The sequence below is a fragment of the Boleophthalmus pectinirostris genome, unplaced genomic scaffold (assembly GCF_026225935.1).
Source record: "Boleophthalmus pectinirostris isolate CB_2022bp ecotype Guang Dong unplaced genomic scaffold, ASM2622593v1 HiC_scaffold_18, whole genome shotgun sequence".
In the NCBI taxonomy this organism is placed as follows: Eukaryota; Metazoa; Chordata; class Actinopteri; order Gobiiformes; family Gobiidae; genus Boleophthalmus; species Boleophthalmus pectinirostris.
Window position 1 is genome coordinate 24938511 of NW_026571133.1, and position 19090 is coordinate 24957600.

General features: G+C 39.3%; 1 protein-coding gene across 1 annotated transcript in view; it reads left to right on the forward strand.

The window, feature by feature from the left end:
* The window catches only part of LOC110157487 (netrin receptor UNC5D-like), a 95486-nt gene that overhangs the window by 63397 nt on the left and 12999 nt on the right, over positions 1 to 19090 (forward strand). The window contains exons 3-9 of the mRNA XM_055153602.1: positions 3649 to 3792; positions 4302 to 4405; positions 12085 to 12259; positions 14046 to 14213; positions 15791 to 15955; positions 16220 to 16252; positions 17402 to 17587. Of these exons, the coding sequence (XP_055009577.1) occupies positions 3649 to 3792; positions 4302 to 4405; positions 12085 to 12259; positions 14046 to 14213; positions 15791 to 15955; positions 16220 to 16252; positions 17402 to 17587 (975 nt within the window). The remainder of the gene's footprint in view (positions 1 to 3648; positions 3793 to 4301; positions 4406 to 12084; positions 12260 to 14045; positions 14214 to 15790; positions 15956 to 16219; positions 16253 to 17401; positions 17588 to 19090) is intronic.

The following is a 19090-nucleotide window of genomic DNA, read 5'->3' on the forward strand; positions in this document are numbered from 1 at the left end:
ATACACTGGGACTGAAAGGATGATACCCTGATAAAGAGATAACAGGGCGAATGGGACCGGGACGACATAAGAAAAATGAAGAGACAGTGCAATGAGAGAGTGAAATAGAGGCTGCAAACAGATATGTGGGTGCCTGTGTGGTGAATGAGAGGAGAGCAGCAGCTGCAGATTTGGGAGATGAGGAGATAGGGAGTGAATGGTAGGTGGGTAGGGGAAGTATATGGATATCTATTCCTGCTGATGTGCTGTCAAAGAGCCACTCCAGTGTTGTGTATTATGATACGGACTGGACCAAAGATACCATCTGCCCGGGCGGCATTCAGGACAAAAAGAGCAAGGTGGGGCCCAGTGAGGGGATAGTGAGAAGCCACATAGTCTCTCACCATCACACCAAGTATTTGAAGAGGATCTATTTTGCCAACACTTTTATGAGTTAAGTTACAATGTTGGTGTCCGGTTGGAATTCTAGAGCTTATCATAAACCCACGCTTGTCAATGGTTTGTCACTAGAACTGATATATCAGTAGCAGTGAGTGTTTCATACAGCACTGTGCATTACTGATGACCAATAAAAATATGCCCAAAACAATGACAATACCTATTGAAGTATAAATATGGATTTTTATTATTATCTTATTTGTTGACAACATGCTTTAAGGGCCTATACCTCATTTTTTTTACAATGTATTTGAGTACATTTTGTTTTATATATTGTGAGATATATTATATAAGCAGCTCTTGAGGTTAAAATATGGCTGTTGTGTACTGTCTTCATCTAGCCTAATTATAAAACACTGTATTGTCTAATAATCAGGAAGTCCACTTTATATGGATTTTGCTTTACCATCATGGCAAAACTCCTAACTGGAGAGTGGTGGAAAGAATATATACATTCATTGTGGTGATTAATTAGTTTTGAATACATAGGGGAAGTGAGAAACAACTTTACAAAACAACCTGAAATTAACTAATCCTTCAGCAGTAACTTTTTTTTCACAGCAGTAGCTATTGATGGGTATGAAACATAGACTGCATTTATAAATTAACAATAGCCTGTGTTAGTCGCCACGTTCTAAATAGGAAGTGTTCATGGGGGCACTTCCAGCTCTTTCAACTCTATTTTCAATTGACTTTACATTGAGAAACTGTAACCCCTCTCTCTGTAACTGCTGCAGTGAGCCTCATCATTTTGGTTTTCAAATGTTTATATTAACCTGCTCTATATGATCCTGGTGCATTCCTATTCCTAATATGGTACTTGGCTCCATATTTACCCCTGTAACCACCAGCATTGTGAGCTTCATTTGAGAGGAGCCGAATGCGATAGGTGATGTCACACTCCCTTAGTCCACTTCTTTGTTCAGTCTATGGTTCGAAGTGATGTTCCACATTTGTTGGTACTGTCATGAAACAGCTATGCCGCCTGCTTGCTGCACTTTGGCACTTTGGATGGTACCAACACCAAGTGTCTACAAGAAAGGAGCTTTATATATATATATATATATCCCCAAAGACCATATTCAGAAATCGATTAAAGCCATCAGTAGGGATCAGGTGACTTCCACAGTTCATTCCAGACTGTGCAGTGAACACTTTGTTTCAGGTAACATGCTTGGCCCTATGTTAACTTGTTTACAAGTTTCTAGTAACAGCAATCAGTTAGTAAACAGTGTAGCATCTTTATTGCTGTGTTAAATAAATTAGGTGTCCAAAAAAGGCTGCAAGAAAACTCCAAAACACAGTGTCATATGACTGAAACCCATAAAAATGGTTGAACCATATAAAAGAAGAATGAAAAGGTAGACCTCTGTGTTCTATAACATGCTGTCTGGTTAGATAATAAAAACTATACAGGTCATGGTCTCTGGGCTCCAGCAAAATAGTGCTTTCTTCATAAACATAAACAAAACTCCCATTGGAATAGCATGACTGAGGACTACGTGCAGTTAATGTCTGACTTTTGATCATATTTTTTCAGGCATAGCGTAATGGGTCCCTTTGGTCCAAGGATTAAGGTTGACGCACACAGCTGGGACCAGAGCGAAGATGTTGCTAGAAGCATGTTCCGCTTGTCTAGCAGGGTCTGTCTGTGTCTGGCCCTGAGCCAGCCCTCACTGCCTCCACATGCTTGGGTTGCATGCTGCAATGTCACATCACACAAACATTTCCCCCAAGCACAGCGCATATCAGACAGCCAGCTATATCCATCCACCTCAGCCTACACTCTGTCGCCCACCACGCACCCAGACGCCTCGCTATCAGGATTCCACCAGTAACTCAGACTTAAAGCAAAATTTGCCTTTTTGCAGCAGGAAATGGACATCCTCAGATCAGAGCTATAGACGATTCCAAACTGAGCTTAGCCGTGCTTGGATCAGGAGCCACAAGTACCTGGCACAAGTCCGACCCCCAAGGCCAGCATTGTAGACTGGCCAAGATGGGACAAAGGGCCAGACTGAATAAAAATCACACAGATGCACTGCCAGATAGAGAAAAGCGAGGAAACGGGCAAGAGCAGTCCAATGATTTGCATTTAGCTCTTGTTCTGTGTTGTCCTCAAATGCCTGCATGCTATTGATCTATATAGCCATATTAGTACAACAACCGTTTATTTAGTCCCATGATCATTTCAGGTTCTTCCAGTGCTTTGTATGTGTTTAGTTTTGTGAAGTCCCAACTATGAGGCCACCGATCACACAGCTGATCTCCAGGGATTCTGGAACATTTAAAAAAATAAAATGTCTCTGAACTACTGCTTTTTGATTGTAATGATTGCTGGACCTTTATAAGCAGAGGCATCTTGGCAGTAGAGTAATTAGCTACCAATTGCTTGTCTGATTGGGTGACAATGGCTGTAATTGTCTAATAACCACAAGATAAGGTATTCTATTACAGCTCCAACTTGCATAATTCAAGCCTGTATGAAAATTGTGTCATAGGTGGTGGTTGGTGAAGCCACGCGGTCCTCTGAAAGTAACTTTATATTACATTTAATAAAGTCAGTTCTTGGAAGACTCCAAACCCCAAAAGAGAATAAGCAAAGATCTTTCTCTACAAGCTCCTACAAGCTTCATTATGAAGGTGATTACTTTGTTTACGCAGACTTCTTACACTGAAGAGCTTAACTCAAAGCATATTTTTTCCACTTGATGAAAACATATCGCTTAAGTCATAAGTATTACTTAGAAGAGGATTGCAGTCTTTCATTATGTTCTTGTAAATGTTAATATTACAGTCTTCTCCTCTCTGTGTTGGTGCCATGGGAAGCTTGTGAGTTTGTTTAATTACAATTTGAATCTCATAGACTTTACAATAGCTGCACCCATGTGATGAGGTTCTTGAGGTATTTTGTGTGTCAGTGTATTATATATTGCTTGTTATTATTATTATTTTTTTGTTGTTATCTGTTTTTCTATGAATTAAAAGAATGCCAGAAATTATTACCCATTCAGGTTAAGCCAAGCTACTATTTGACTTGGATGCAACTTTGGAGGAGATGGGATTAAATATTCCATTTCACTTTGCATAGGAAGTGTCATACTCACATGATGTAAAAGCAGTTCAAATTATAGTATTATGTGCCACAAATTCAACCTGACAGAAACCTTCAGTTATATGTAATTTTGTCACTGTTTTGTCTCTGTGCAGGCCTGAAGATCCGCGAGGTGATGATCAATGTGTCACGGCAGCAGGTGGAGGACTTCCATGGTCCAGAGGATTACTGGTGTCTGTGTGTGGCCTGGAGCCACTTGGGAACCTCCAAGAGCCGCAAGGCAACTGTCCGCATTGCCTGTAAGAGCTGCTTTTTCATCACCTGACACTTTTGACCCATTGTACTTTGTATTAGTCTAGCTTTGTCATGGGGCCCTTTTATGTATGCTTATTGTGTTTGTTTGAAGGAGCAAAACAGCAAGGTTCTGAAAAAAAAGAAAAAAAGAAATTGTGAATGTTCATAAACACATGTTGGATTTACATACAACTTGCCTAACTTTAACCTAACCTTTAACCTAGACCTATTGTTTTTTGACAGCCTATGTTGCTGATATAAGAATAATGTTTATGTTTATATATATATGTGTGTGTGTGTATAAATCTAATCATGGGACCTGATTTTTGTCTCCACAAGGGAGTCCGGTCCCTATTAATTCAGTGTGTATACTGTGTTAAATACCTGTCAACATATCCACACCCACCCACATTAGGTTTAATCAGTTTACTTTGTTTTGTATCTCAGTTCTTGGAAGTGGATCCAAACCTTACCCACATATGTTTTGTACTGACCCTCTATTTTACCTGTCTAGACCTGAGAAAGAACTTTGAGCAAGACCCCCAGGGCTCAGAGGTTCCTCTGAATGGGATGATCGTGCTGCATTGTCGGCCCCCAGAGGGAGTGCCCGCGGCTGAGGTGAGCTCTTCTTCTCTCGTCTCAGACTTTAAAGAACAGCCACCATCAGGTTTACAAACTGTGCTTCTGTGGAGCAGTGTGAGGATGTCAGACTCAAAAACACAGAGTCAGTATGAAATATGCCAGAGAGGCTGTTAATGAGCTGAAAATGTCACCTCTTTAGTTGCAGTTGCATTGCTTTCACTACTTGAAGTTGCTATATACTGGGAGTTAGTTTCCGCAAATAACGATGCTTCTTCGTCTAGTGGTTTGTAAATGTCTGTGCAGATAGGACTTGTTTACTTGTCATGTATATTTTTCACTTTTGCCATGACTGGCTCCTCTCCATGGCATAGATTTTTGTTTGAGAGGAGCTGTCAGGCTGTTTAGATTTTCACCATAAAATGAGGCTGAGTGTCCCTGAGTGCAGTTCGCATGTGAGTGTGGTACTCTGATGTTGCAGCTTCATGTGGAGGCTCACCAGGCACATGCATCAATATCAAAGGCTGTCAGCCTCAGCATCTGCACCTCTGCATTTACTTAAAAGCATTCTCTGTGACCAAATGTAACATGTAAATATCTTATATAGCCTATATACAAAATCACTATACAGCCAAAGCAGAAAAATATATTTTTTTCAGATATTAAAATCACTGTGGACAAATATGAAACCATTTAAATTATGCAAAGTCTGGAAGAAATCATGGATTAGTATAAGTTTGTGCTTTGTAAAAATAGGGCCTTTCTGCTGTATTTTCAATTTAGCAAATTTTCCAGTGCATACAATATAGTATAGCTTTCCCCTCCTTACCTTCTTCATTAGGGCCTGAGCATGGAAGTGAGAGGAAGAAAAGCTGATGACCCCCCCCCCATTGTTATCCACATAGCAACAACTCAAAAGCTGTGGAAATAGTGAATGGGAAGTGAAAAATATAGTTTATTTCAGGTCTATCTATGGGCACTGTGGCCTTGTAATATTGGTATTAATAGTGTTTCTTTACTATAGTAAATATAGGTGGTATCTGTATTAAAATTAGTCTGCACTACTACTTCACATCTATACCCTTTTATAATTAAAATAAATCGGTTGTATTTGTTTAAAGACGGTTGAGCCAGAGTTCAGTCTCTTGTGTCAAACTTCTTCCAACTGCAAGAAATTCATTCATTAAAATGTAGCTCATTCACCAGTGCAGACTTCTGGGCTCAGTACATAATCCAAGCTGAGGTTTTGTTGTTGAGGTGGTATAATTGTAGGCAAAATAGACTGTATATAAGACAGAGCTGGCAAAAAGAAGAGAGAAAAGTGCTCCAATAGTTTTTGGCTGCTGATCCCCTCTTTTCTTCCTGGAGATGACTATGGCTATAGCTATCACACACCAAAGCATATAAAACCGTTTTTGTGTGCTTTTTTGTGTGAGTGGTGTGTATGATGAATGATTCAGTTCACACAAATGGAGCATCGGTGTACCGCAAGTCTCCCCCATGCATTGTGGTCATCAAATAGGCAAGTCCTCATGCATTCATTAATGTGACTGCAGCTAACAAAGAGAATGGTAATGGTAAATAATGTAGGGACAGATTCTGCTCCCCCTGGTATGGCTAAATCCTATCACCCAGAGTTGGGAATGTGTCTGTTTTGGGGACTGTGGGTTAAACCCATTTTTGTATGCACAAGTGTGAAAATTGACTCAGAAAGCCACTCAAGCTTTGCCTTTTAGGAATTGAGGACACACTGCAGAGTTTTCTTTTGATCCTTGCTTGTTATTAAATGGAGGTTTGTTTCAGTTGTGCACATACTACATATTGATATTTGTCTTAAAAACATTTAACAGTTCACAGATTAGCTGCAAATGAAATACATAACTTTCATGTTGTTTCAAGGTGAATGTTGCTGATATATTACCACGTAAAATGCCCTAATGTCACTGCTCTGTTCCTACTCTCAGAGGCCACACAGAGAGCAGGGTATCCACATCCCACTCATAGAGAGGTATGGGATGCTATGTTGGATGATAATGCCTTATTACATATGGCAGCAGTGATACCATGTTATCTGCAGCTTTGGGGAAGTTTCTTTGAAAAATGAGTTAGTTACCCATTACTTGTTACTTCGTTACTGTCTCAAGAATGTAACTTAGTTGCATAACTTTGGGCTTACTTTTTTTGTAGTATTGTATAAACGAATAATATTTGTGCTTTTCTTTGCCTTTGTGAATTGGGAAAACTCAGTGACTAAAATACACTACTAGCTACTTAACATGTCAACAACAAAGCTCTCGTCAACCATTTCTATTACGGATTGTCTCTTAAGAAAGACAAATGGACAGGTAAACAATCTCTAATACCTCCATCTACTGTTTCACCATCATTACATTCACATTAACTGCCCAAGTATTCTTTACAGAGTCTAATTAATCACCAAGCCTCATAGCCAAAGTCATTTGAAGCACTTAAAATGTAATTATTCAGTAATAAACATAACATTTCCAGACACGGTACAGCGAGAACGCAAGGACATGACAAGGGTCCTAGGCACTGCCCGCCTCCAGAATTTCAACTGTCATAATTGGCGGGCTCATTTGTTTAATGTGATTTAATGGAGGTGGTTGTTAAGGCAGAGAAAACACCATACACAGCAGAGAAGAAGGCATGAAGGTGCAGGCATGTAGCCCGTCACAAAAGGAAAAGGGCAGTTAATGATTCTAATTAAATCAGATGGAACAAAACCTGCTGCAATGTTTTGTAACAGTCTGGATGTCACCTTCACTTATATGTAAATGAGCCTAAATGCAGATCACATTTCTCCAAGCCCACTGCCGAGAGAAATGAATTGAACACGAGTGGCTAAATAAACCATAAACGATAGACATTCCGAGATCATTAGCCCTCCCACCAAGGCATTATAATAAGTTAATCACCCTTAATGAATTCAAAAAAGTTCAATTTAAACATTTCCACTAATGTGTATTTATTATGTATTTGTTGTTTCTCATTGCATGCACAGGGCCTATTTAACTGGCTTTTTATTTGACAGTTTAGACAAATAATGCCCAGTATTTGTCATTGTGAAATTGGGATTACATAAAAAACAGAAAAAAGTCCTCAGTTTCTGTCATGGTAATTGCCATTTTTCCCACATTGTTTATTTATGAAGTGTATAGCCTTATTTTTTGTACTGGTCACCACAGACTGGGGCCATGTGTTCTGACTATAGCTGTTGCTATTTAAGTGGAACAAATTTGCCAATTAAGTAAGTGAGTTAGTAGGCCTCCCCGGCACTGTTTTATCATACATGTTCATGTTGCTCTGGTCTCCGCCTCCTCATCAGCCTCAGCATACTCTTTCTCTAAAGAGTATACTGAATGAATATCACACAACTCCTGATCTATGTACTACACACAATGGAGGAAATATGGGTGGAAGGACAAATATTAATCAAAAGAAAATTCAGATTAAAGATATATTTCTTTTCATAACATTAAGAAATAAGTAATGTATTAATTTAACAGGCCTTAGTGGGTGTTTTGTCAGGTTGTAAACCATGACAGGACCTTTCCTCTTCATATAATTGGCACAACAAAAGCTCAATATTCATCACATTTGGTATCATCTGAATCAGGCTTTCAGTGCAGTAGCCTACAGATTATATGATTATATAATCATATATTATTATACAAATGTAAGACATTATTATATTATAATAATGACTTAAGTTCTTAGTTGCATTATCTTCTGTATAATATGCTCTTATCCTATACCAATATCACAACTGATTTAAATTGAAACCCTTTATGAATTGTTAACATAAATTAGATTTGGAAATGTGTGACCAGCATTTAAAGCACTGACTAACAATAAGTTTGTGGTTTGTAAAACGTAATGTTTTGTCTAAAGGCTTTAAGAAACAGCTAGTTTCCAATAGCTTCATCTTGTTTAATTAACACGACCTTTACAGACAATCAGACTGGGAAGCAATACTGTTGGGACTATATTCAGTAAAAGAACAAAATGACAAATCCCACCTGAGCTAACACTTGTTCAGAAAGTCACAGGTCTCTTCATTAACTGTGTCGCTGCTCTGTGTGCTGTCAGTAACATTGCACTTATTGTTAAGTGGGAAAACATAAAGAAGATGAAAATAAAAGAGATCTTCAAGGCGTCAGAGTCAATTACAATTTGCAATTCAACTGTATCTATCGATTACTCGGTGTGTGTGTGCGTGTGTGTGTGTGTGTGTGTGTGTGTATATATATATATATATATATATATATATATATATATAAAGCTGCTAAATGTAGGGCTTGGAGCTCTAAACAAGAGGTGTGCTGTGCCAAAATATCAGGTGAAGTGGAGTGTGGCGTGTTCACTGAATTGCCAGAATTGTAAAAATAAATATCAAACTGGTCCACAGACACACATTATATGTAACATATTTAAGGTATAAAAAGCCTTTCTTTTAGTTTTAAAAATATGATAAATGCATAACATTCACATGTTCGTGTGCTGTCCGGAATATTCGTGCGCCGTCCAGATGCCCTCCTGCAGCATTATTAATACAAAAGCTGCTCATTCACATGAGGCTGTTTACAGCACTGTCCTAAAATGTGTTTTCTTACTCTGTCTGTAATAGATCCATGAACCTCCTTCCCTATGTGTTCATGGTTTAACCCATGTCCATGCACAAAGTGATAAAATCAGAAACATTTACATGACAGTAAACGTATTCCATAATTTGGGACCAAATGCAGTGGACACCAGTCAGACGAGAATTCAAGCAATCAGCAGTAGCAGCAGTGGAAACTCGTACCTCAGGTGGGAGAAACGGGAGAGGAGGGAGCGAACTGTGGGCCCAGGACAAAATTTTGGAATCCTGGCACCTCTACTGTTTAAAGCTGCCCTCTTGTTTTCACTGGCTCTAGCGTTAATATCGGGGGCAAGATAGGGTAGGGTGACTATATTTCCGTTTGTGAAAACCCTGATACCTTACCGGGGGTGGGGCCTCGACAGTGAGCTACTCTCATCTCGCAACCTGTGCACATGGCCTCCCACTTGTCCCAACCGGGATGGAAAACGGAGAATTTCTTGTACAAGTCATTGTTAAATGCGCATTTGAGCTTTGGCATGTTGCAGACTGACCGACTGTTTGTGTCTGCATGCTCCTTCTGAGTGCACAGAGAGCTACGAGAGCCACTCCATTTAATGGCCTCAATGAACGTCATGAAAACCCGGACATTTCCATCACGCCCAGGACAGGACGCAAAAAACGAGCATGTCCAGGGAAAAACGGACGTTTGGTCACCCTAAAATAGGGCCCCTTATGTTTTATGCCATACTGTATAAATCAACTGCATAAATGTACATGCAGGTGATGTGCCACCTCCAGAAAGTTACATATTGTACCCATAGACTGTATAAAAAAGTGGACTAAGCGAGTGTGACGTCACCCATAGCGTTCAGGCCCATTCAAATGAAGCTCCCAATGCTAACGCTTACAGCGGTTGCATTTCCGCAACCAAAAGTATCATAGAAACCACAAGAGCTAATCATGATTGAGGTCATTGAATGTGCCTGCCCTTCTCACTGGAAAACGGGAGGGGGACTTACTTAGCAATGAGACGCACTAGCTGTCAATCAAACCTGTCGCTAACGCTAGCAAGAGCAACTTCGGGGAATGAAGACATCTGATTGGTCTGTTATTCAAAGGTTAAATTTTAAGACCAAAATGACGAAGCTTACAGCAGCAGTTACAGAGAGAGGGGCAATAAGATCCCAATGTAAGTCAATTGAAACCAGGGTCAGAAGGAACCGGAAGAGCCTCCTGGCACACTTCCTTTTGGAATGCTGTGGCTAGTGTGTTAGCTCTGTCCATTCATTCATACGATCTATGACTGTACCTTTAAACAACCAAAAAAGATTTAATAAGTACAGATGTTTGTACAGATGTTTCTAATACTAGGCTTACTATTACCAAACCTTTTTAAATCGGCATCTGCCTGGTCTACTAAAGTGTGTAGATTGTCTCACTGTGGCAGCTTGTGGTGATGTTAGGAAACAGAAGCTTTGAGTGAGGTATGGTGACTCGAGTGAATGAAAAGCCCATTTTTACTGCATTTGTTGTTGAATGTGAAGACAAAACACTGAGCAGTGGATGGGGTTCATATGCTCATGCTGACAACTAGCATGAAGTAATCTGGACTCGAGACTCAAGCCTGTCCATGGAAGCCAACTTGGAGTGTTTTACTGAAGTATAGCCTGGAGGAGAAGGAGGCTTGGACCTGCTTTTCAGCAACATTGGAGAGAAAGGGGGCTTGCAGAGACATTGCATTATTGAAAGTAAGAGCTCTGTGTGCTTCAAATAAAATAAACTTGAAATGAGTTTTCAAAGACTCAAACATGTGTTCATTCTTGTAGTACATGAAAGCATCAACTGGCTTTCTTCACAGTCAACAGCATTGATATGGCACCTGTGGAGATTGGAAAATATTGTGTACACAGCAACAAAGTCCTGGTGAGCTAATGAAGGTGTGAAACTGAATGGCAAAATCTAAAAGAAGTGCCAAGAATTCAGCTCATGTTTATTGGTTTGTGTAAAGCCAGTGACACCCAATGATAAGACGTTCAATTAGAGCCACGTGATGAAAGACTCTGGCCATCAAAACTGTAGAGAAAATACCAATGACAACATGATTCTTGATTTATTGATTTTGCTGCTCATTTTTCTTTCACAGATTGCTTGAAAAGAGCAAAGCAATCTTTTGAGTTTGTTGGCTGCAGTTCTATTCCCTTGGCAAATGCAGTCAGTCTGGAAGCATTCACACACATGCACACACTTCGAACTGGGCGGAGTTTTTAATCCTCAAATACACTGTCATAAATCAAAGCTCTCTCCCAAGCGCCCAGCTCGTCTCTCTCAATGAAAAGCTCAAGCCAGTGGCACATTAATAGCAATTTATAGGAGCAGCCATGCAGAGAAGGGAGCATCAACACAGCGTCCTTTAGTTTGTAATTCCTTATTACTTTCTTCTGCTGCACACGCTGAATGACTCGCAAATGAAGAGGTGACCTGACTAATGCAATATGCTCCACACAATAGATTGTCAGTCACATTTTTGCTTGACAGACCTCTGATAATGTTCGCCCTTTATATCTTCTGAAATACGTTTGTCTTATTTAAAAAAAAATGTTTTGTGTTGCTTTTTAATTTTTGTTGATCAAATGAAACATTTCAGTAAACAAATTAACTGGTGCTCAATTGTCTAAGAACATATTTGTAAAAGTCATTTTACAGAGTACCACAAGTTACCACAAGTTTTTTTCTGTCTAATGATACAAAAAAGTGATAACTGTAGCAACAATGAGTGTTTTAAGTCTGGTTGTGTGGTATTCTGTGTTTATTTATTTTAATATATTTTAATGAGGTTAATTTTTGTATTGCTTATTTTTTATTTTTTTTTGAGTTGGACAAATATGATCAAATTGAGCATTTGGTTTGTCTTTTAGTAGTAACAGCAGCAGCGGCAGTACTTTATATAATACAAATATTACTTACTTAATTGTAATTGTGTATAAATAAACACCTTTATGCAACAATGTGAACAGTCTTTGTGACTTTGTAATGAAATGCAAACAACTGTAGATATAATGTGTGTAAGATGGATTTTTGTTTGTGCCACATGTTTAAGAATTGTATATTTTTAAAGGTGGAATGGCTGAAAAATGATGAACCCATAAGCTCTGATGGAGTGATAAATACTCGAGGGGACCATAACCTCATCATAACAGAGGCACGGCTCTCAGATTCAGGGAACTACACGTGTATGGCCAGCAACATTGTGGCGAAGAGGAGGAGCGTCACTGCCACTGTGGTTGTTTTCGGTAAGGGCAATTTTTGATCATACAGCTTCAACCACTCACACTGGTCTAAACAATAAATTTTACATAAGAGGACTGTCAACTTGATACCTCAAGCAAATTCCCCACTGATTTTAATTTAAAAAAACATGCTTCCCCCAGTGTGTGGCTTTCCTAATGAACAAATAATGACCAAAACATCCTTCTAAACACTGAGAGAAGTTGCAATATTTTATACTGATAAATTATTTAGAGAACAGTGTGCCATGAGCTGTCACAACATGCTGGGACCACAGAACCAATTGTAAGTCCCGCTGTATGCACTTTAAAAACATGCTGCTTTCAAACCAGCTTAAACTTAACAAGTAAACAAATTAGGGTATGTAAAATCATAATTAAGAATGTGCAAAGTTTTATTATGCAAAATTAGCCTTTTAGCCATTTCAAGTCACAGTCATTTTAGAGTATCTGTATGCTCAAAACCTACTGCATTTTTATTCATAAGAGCTGCTTCACATGTTCTATTGAGACATCATCAGAGTTTGTCTAGAAATGATCTAAGTGAACAGCCTGAGCTGAGGAAGTCTTTCTAAGCTCCTTTTATGACTTTGTTCTTGCTGTATTGGTTTCTGAGCGTGCATTTAGCTGCCACATAAATTTGTGTGATTCCTTCTGACAAGTATTGTTGGGACCGATCGATCATTAATTTACATAATGATAATGAAGTCTTTGACAGGCTTACTGCTCCCAGTCTCTTCCAACAGATGCACATGCCGAGACGCTAGTATTTCTTCACCCGCTATTACAGAAAATGAGCTTATTAGTCAATCACTCTACATTACTTCAAACAACAAATCAGGAATGGGACTTTGGCAGGCAGAAGGGAAGACTTCATTGATCATGTTTGTGATTCTTTTTTTGTGACAGTGCACTGTGATGGAAACTCTAGTCTGTAGTTGTAGTCAGTGACACTATACTTCCATTTCTATAGACTAGAGCAATGGTTCCCAACCTTGTTTGTCTCATGTATCCCTTAACTTTTGTGTCACACTCTGAGCACTCCCTAACTTGTGTGCTAGGCAAAGAAATCTGTTAATATAGTACTATATTGTACAATTGATTGATTTATTTTTAAAATGATATTGGTGCCCAAAGACCTCTAAAATTTGCTTGTAAGGATGTGAAATGTACTACATATAACATGATTTTTTTCAAATACTGTTCAATTTCAACTTCTTTTTTATTTTAAATTATTCCAGGTACCCTCCCTGGCAACAGGTTGTGTACCCCCCAGGGGTCTCCATACTCCTGGACTAGAGTGACCAGATATAACCCTTTTTGGTAGGCTTAGGTATCTGTCCCATGTCCCACTTATTTAGTGAATGTTATACTTTTTCTTGCTAGATGAATTACATAAAAAGTGAGATTTACTGAGAAATATGACTGGGCAATTAATCAATTTTTACTGTAGGTCTACACAGTCAGTAAGAACATAGTTTGGAGTGGAACTCAGATTTGGAGGAAGCAATTGTGATATTTTTTTTTTATGTTAAATGGAAATGACTAAAAGTCAAAAAAGAAAGAAATCATCTTTTGAGGTCTGCTAGCATGCAGGGTTGTAATATGTTAATATATTTTTTGCTAACCCAATCTCTGCATGTTCCAACTGATAAAAACTTAACATTTTTGGTTTTTATAGTTACTAATTGTGAGCTTAAATTTCCCAAGTCCGTATCCCAATGGCCCACCACATTTTTTTTCTATTTGAGATAGAAATGTCTAATCTCTCATTCCTTACTATTACCTCCAGTGAATGGGGGCTGGTCGATGTGGACAGACTGGTCTCCTTGTAACGTGCGCTGTGGTCGTGGTGTGCAGAAGCGGTCGCGCTCATGCACAAACCCTGCTCCTCTGAACGGAGGCACCTTCTGTGAGGGCATGTCGGTGCAGAAGAGCACCTGCAACATCCTCTGCCCAGGTACACACTCTGCAAATGGGCCTATGTGAGGCATAACACTCATGCATATGGACCCTCAAGGCATTCTGACAGTATTGCCCATTCTACTCCGTCCAATCTGCTAGGCTTCTGTATTATACCCCTGATGGCATAGTGCAAGATTAGAGCTGGCAGTGTGGGGCTGGCACAGCACAGGTATTTCTCTAGCACTACTACTAACTATTATAAATCATGTAAACGCCGAGAAGAAGATACTGTATAGGTTGCATTCTCAAGACATCACAAAATTCAAATGTATTTAGTTTAAAATAAAACTAGAAGACAGGTAAGAATTTTGTTGTAGAATTTACTGTCGTCTGATGACATTGTTGACCTAGTTTATAGTTAATAATATCTTTGTAATTACTGGGCCTATCCACTGGCACAAAGTTCAGTGCCCTCTCTGGCAAGATAAATAAACAAAAGTGAAATGATTGTTTCGCAGCAGCTTCAGAAAGTGATGCTATTATTCAACCCCAAACATGTGATTTTTGTCAGTGGAAAGGACAGTGAACCATAAGGTTATTAGCACAAGTATGTGGAGCCAATACAGGAGGAAAAGCATGAGTTGCAATGGTGAGAGAAAGAGTGCACTTATCCATACGGCCATGTAATCTGTACCCATATATTTCTTTATATTTCTCAACATAGTACCAGTATCAGGCCATTTTCTCACCAGGTTTTCCTGAAGTTATCAGGGAAAAGCAGTGCACTTCTCAAACTTATCTACTTTCTGCCAACTGCCTCTGCTTCTTAATGTTCTCCTTGGTGCATCAGGGTTTGAACATAAACAGGTGCGTTTGCGTCTCGATTAGCATAAGGCAGTGAACTTAAGGAAGTGGAGGAGGACATTTCAAATGGCACCTTGAGCTAAAAACGTGACTCAGACAGTTCTGAAATGCCATTTGCTGCACATCACATAAAGTGTAAAAGAATTTATCTTCAGAGGTTCTCTTGAAGATCCTTGATGTAAAGAAAAAAGAATATAATAAGCTAAAAATATTATAATCAACAAAACATCTCATCTAGTGATTTGATTAGATGAAAAGAAAAAAAGATCGAGTGGCAGTAGTAGGTATTACTTTAATAAGAGAAGATAATGCTGAAACTTTGGTGTCAGTTCGCACTCCTGTATTCTCAGCATTGGATGTGAAGTTTATGTTGGAAGAGAAAGTAGGAAACTCTGACTTGAATTTGTTTAATTATGTGAAATTAGTCACTGAACAAAAACAGTGTAAATATAATATCATACATATTGCTACATATTCCTAAAGCCATACACACATTGTTTAAAGCTAATCCTATTGCTAAAAAACCCCAAAACAAAACAAACAAACAAAAGAACATTTGTAATAATATTTTTTCTTTACAATTTTCAAAATGGGTATGTTGACGATTTAATCTGCCTACGATTAATAACTCAGAACATACAAAGCGTTTGGGACCTCTTGCAATCTCTGACACCCCCCAAAGGTCCTGGACTACACATTTTGCTGTCACAGGTCTGGTCCAACAGCAGTCTGATTGGATCTGTCTTTTCTTTGCTTCTATCCTTTCAGTGGATGGTGGCTGGGGGGAGTGGGGTGAGTGGAGCCTATGCAGTGGTGACTGTGAGCGGCAGAGGTCCAGAGAGTGCACTGCTCCTGAGCCCAAACATGGAGGACGGCTATGTGACGGAGTGTCCTTATCTGTGGAAAACTGCACTGGAGGGGAGTGCGCTCAGGGTGAGCACAGAGCGCTCCTGTCAGACCCTTTGTGCCATGAGACTGTGTCATTATGCATTTACTGATCATCACTCTTGGCAGCGCAGGCCCAGATCATGATCATTTTTATAATCACGCTCATTAACGGCACACTCATCCATCTTCATTAGTCTTCATCTCCACTTCATATACTTAACATGGGCACGCATGCATACACAAGAAGCCATTAGAACAAAACACTTCTGATGTTCCCCAGGGTTACCATTTGTCTCTTGTTCTTTGCAGATCGAAAGTTATTGCATGACCCAAAGCCCCAAGGTGAGTCCTCCAACTTTAGTTTTGATCAGCACAATATATATATATATATATATATATATATATATATATATATATATATATATATATATATATGTCATTTTTTATTACAATTTCAAGACAAAACAGATGCCTCAGCATTCCTAATAGTCTATTTTTGCATGTATTGCTTTTTTAAAAAGTGAAATAATGCTTTTTTTCCTCACAATGTGTTACTATATTATTTCTCTTGTGCAGTTGTGTACTGCCAAAAATTTCCACGCCCCCAATTAACCTGCTATGGTAGCAGTTAATGCCACTTTGCATATTGCCTCCTCATTTCAGCTTTGAGGCTAGTGAGAGGATTTCTGGACATGTCTTGTTCCACCAAAGATCTCATTATCTTTCAAGAACAATTTTGCCTTTCCCTCTCCCCTGCTCTCTTTTTCTTGGTGTAGTCGGCCAGTGTATCACTGTGGGACCAGATAGACCTTAATCATTGCAGATGAGCTAATTTAATGAATTGGTTTTGTCGCATTATCCCAGAGGAAAGCTGTGTTCCTCCACCATGCCAGACAGAGTGGTGTTTGAGATGATAGTCAGGTGCTGGCTTGATTATAATCGCCTTCCTTTCGAGGTTCCTCATTAGTAGCTTTAACACTCCAGGAAGGAACAGTGAAGCAGTGCCTCAACAGCCTCTGCAGAGGAAGCTGAAAGTTGAAGTAGTGTCAAACATATCTTTCTTTTTGTATAAGACTGCTTGCTTTATCACTGCAATGCAAGTTTAGAGAATACTTCAGTCCAATTCAGTTCAATTTATTGTTGTAAAGCCCAAAATCACAACAGCAGTCACCTCTGAGGTCTTCACAAGATCGTTGATTTAACCAACAGAAAGTTACAAAATTAGTGACAGAGTAAAGCAGTCATTGGTCACTAAGAGACAAGAAGATTAATCACCATTCACAGGAAACAAGCAAACGGATAACTGTTCCAGAGCATCCGCTGTCTTTTGACCCTCCTTCTCTGTAAGGAAAACTCCAAAGAACCCAGTGCAATATAGAGAAACCTCAAAGAGAACCACAATCAAGGAGAGATCCACTCCCATGAACATGATCTCATTTCCTAGTCTGGAGGGTTAAATCACACTCGTATCTGTATTTTTGGTTCTTCCAGGGGTGGAAGGTAGCAGTGATGTGGCCCTGTACTCTGGCCTGGCTGCTGGTGTGGTTACTGTAGTGGTGCTGATCGTGGCTGTAACACTGTACAGAAGGAGCCAGAGTGAATATGGGGTGGATGTCATTGACTCCTCCGCACTCACCGGGGGATTTCAGTCTTTCACCTTCAAAACTTCTCGACAAGGTGAGCCCAATCGAAAGCAAAATGAATATTTAGAAAAGGCCCTGTGTGATATAACTTTTACAAATTAACAAATACATTCAAAATGATTCAGGGCAAATTAGGTTTTCAAATGTTATTTTATAATGATCATGCATGTGGGTTAATTATCAAAAAACATTGGTTCAGACATCTCATTAAAAATGTCAACGCTCTTTATTTTTGAGGTCTAATTATATCCTTTCAAATAAACTTGTGTCTGTGGCACTTCCAGCTGTTCATATAATAATACCTAACAGTAGAGCCCGACCAATATGGATTTTGTTGTGGCCGCTATGAAACCGATATAATGGGAGTTGGAGCTGCCGATAGCCGATATAATTGCCGATATATTTAGAGATGTAAAAATTCACTGTAAATCTTGAATTGTTTAAAAAACTTAGATTTGGCTCTAGTGGATTCTAAATTGGGTTTATTTTGGCAACATTTATTGTTACTCTGACTCTTTACGTCATTTTTACATACAGTAGATTGGCCTAATGGCATTTTTGCATCACATTCTAGCTACTAGTGATGGGTATTCCAGTTTTTTTTTTTGGAAAACCGGCTCTTTTGGCTCGGCTCACTAAAGCAGCTGGCTCTTTCGGCTCCCAAGCGACTCTTGAGATTGTTTTGTTGCAAGCAGGACTAAACCAAAACTGAACCAGGACTTAAAAAGGACTAAACCAGGACTAAAACAGATTTAAACCATGTGTAAAACAGGACTAAACCAGAACTGAACCAGGACTGAGTGTCGGGACTCGGCCTCTCCCTCACTCGAGCCCAAGATTAGTCCTGGTTTATTCATTTTATGCTGAAATGCAGCCAAATATGCACTTTTTTTTAAATTTATCCTATGCACATGCAGATTTCTGAAAGTTTCGTTTTCAGCCGCTGCTGCTGTCAAACTACTACCGGTCTACATGCGGCTTGAAGAGAAAAAGTGAGAAAAAGAGAAAACATGGCTCCCAATAAGAAACATGCTCCCGTTGTTCGCTTCAAAGAGCCGCTTCGATCGCGACCGACCCATAACTCCTAGCTAGTAAAGAAGCTACCGCTATTAGCCTTTAGCCATAAAAACCTGCGCTGCGGTAATTAATTATATGCATAAATGTGGATCATTCACACGTCTATTCACAGCTCATTTACATATCAATGCTGGTCCAGTAGCAAATATACGGCCAATATTGTCACTTTACAATAGGCCAATAGAAAACAGCCTGTTTATGTGCGGGAGCTACAGCAGCTAATCGCTAATAACAAATAACCAAAACTAGCTTCAAAGTCGATGTATTTCCAACACTCACCGCTCACACAGGCTCCTCCTCACATCACAAGTCTGCACTAATAAAAGTCCTTTTAATCCAGACTCAAACCGATTGTCCGTAAAAAGAATATCATCTCAGTGTTGCGCACCGCTGCGGGTGTAAACAATAGTACGTGAGTGAAGTGACGTGACTCTGGTGGTGTGTTCAGGGACAGTACGGA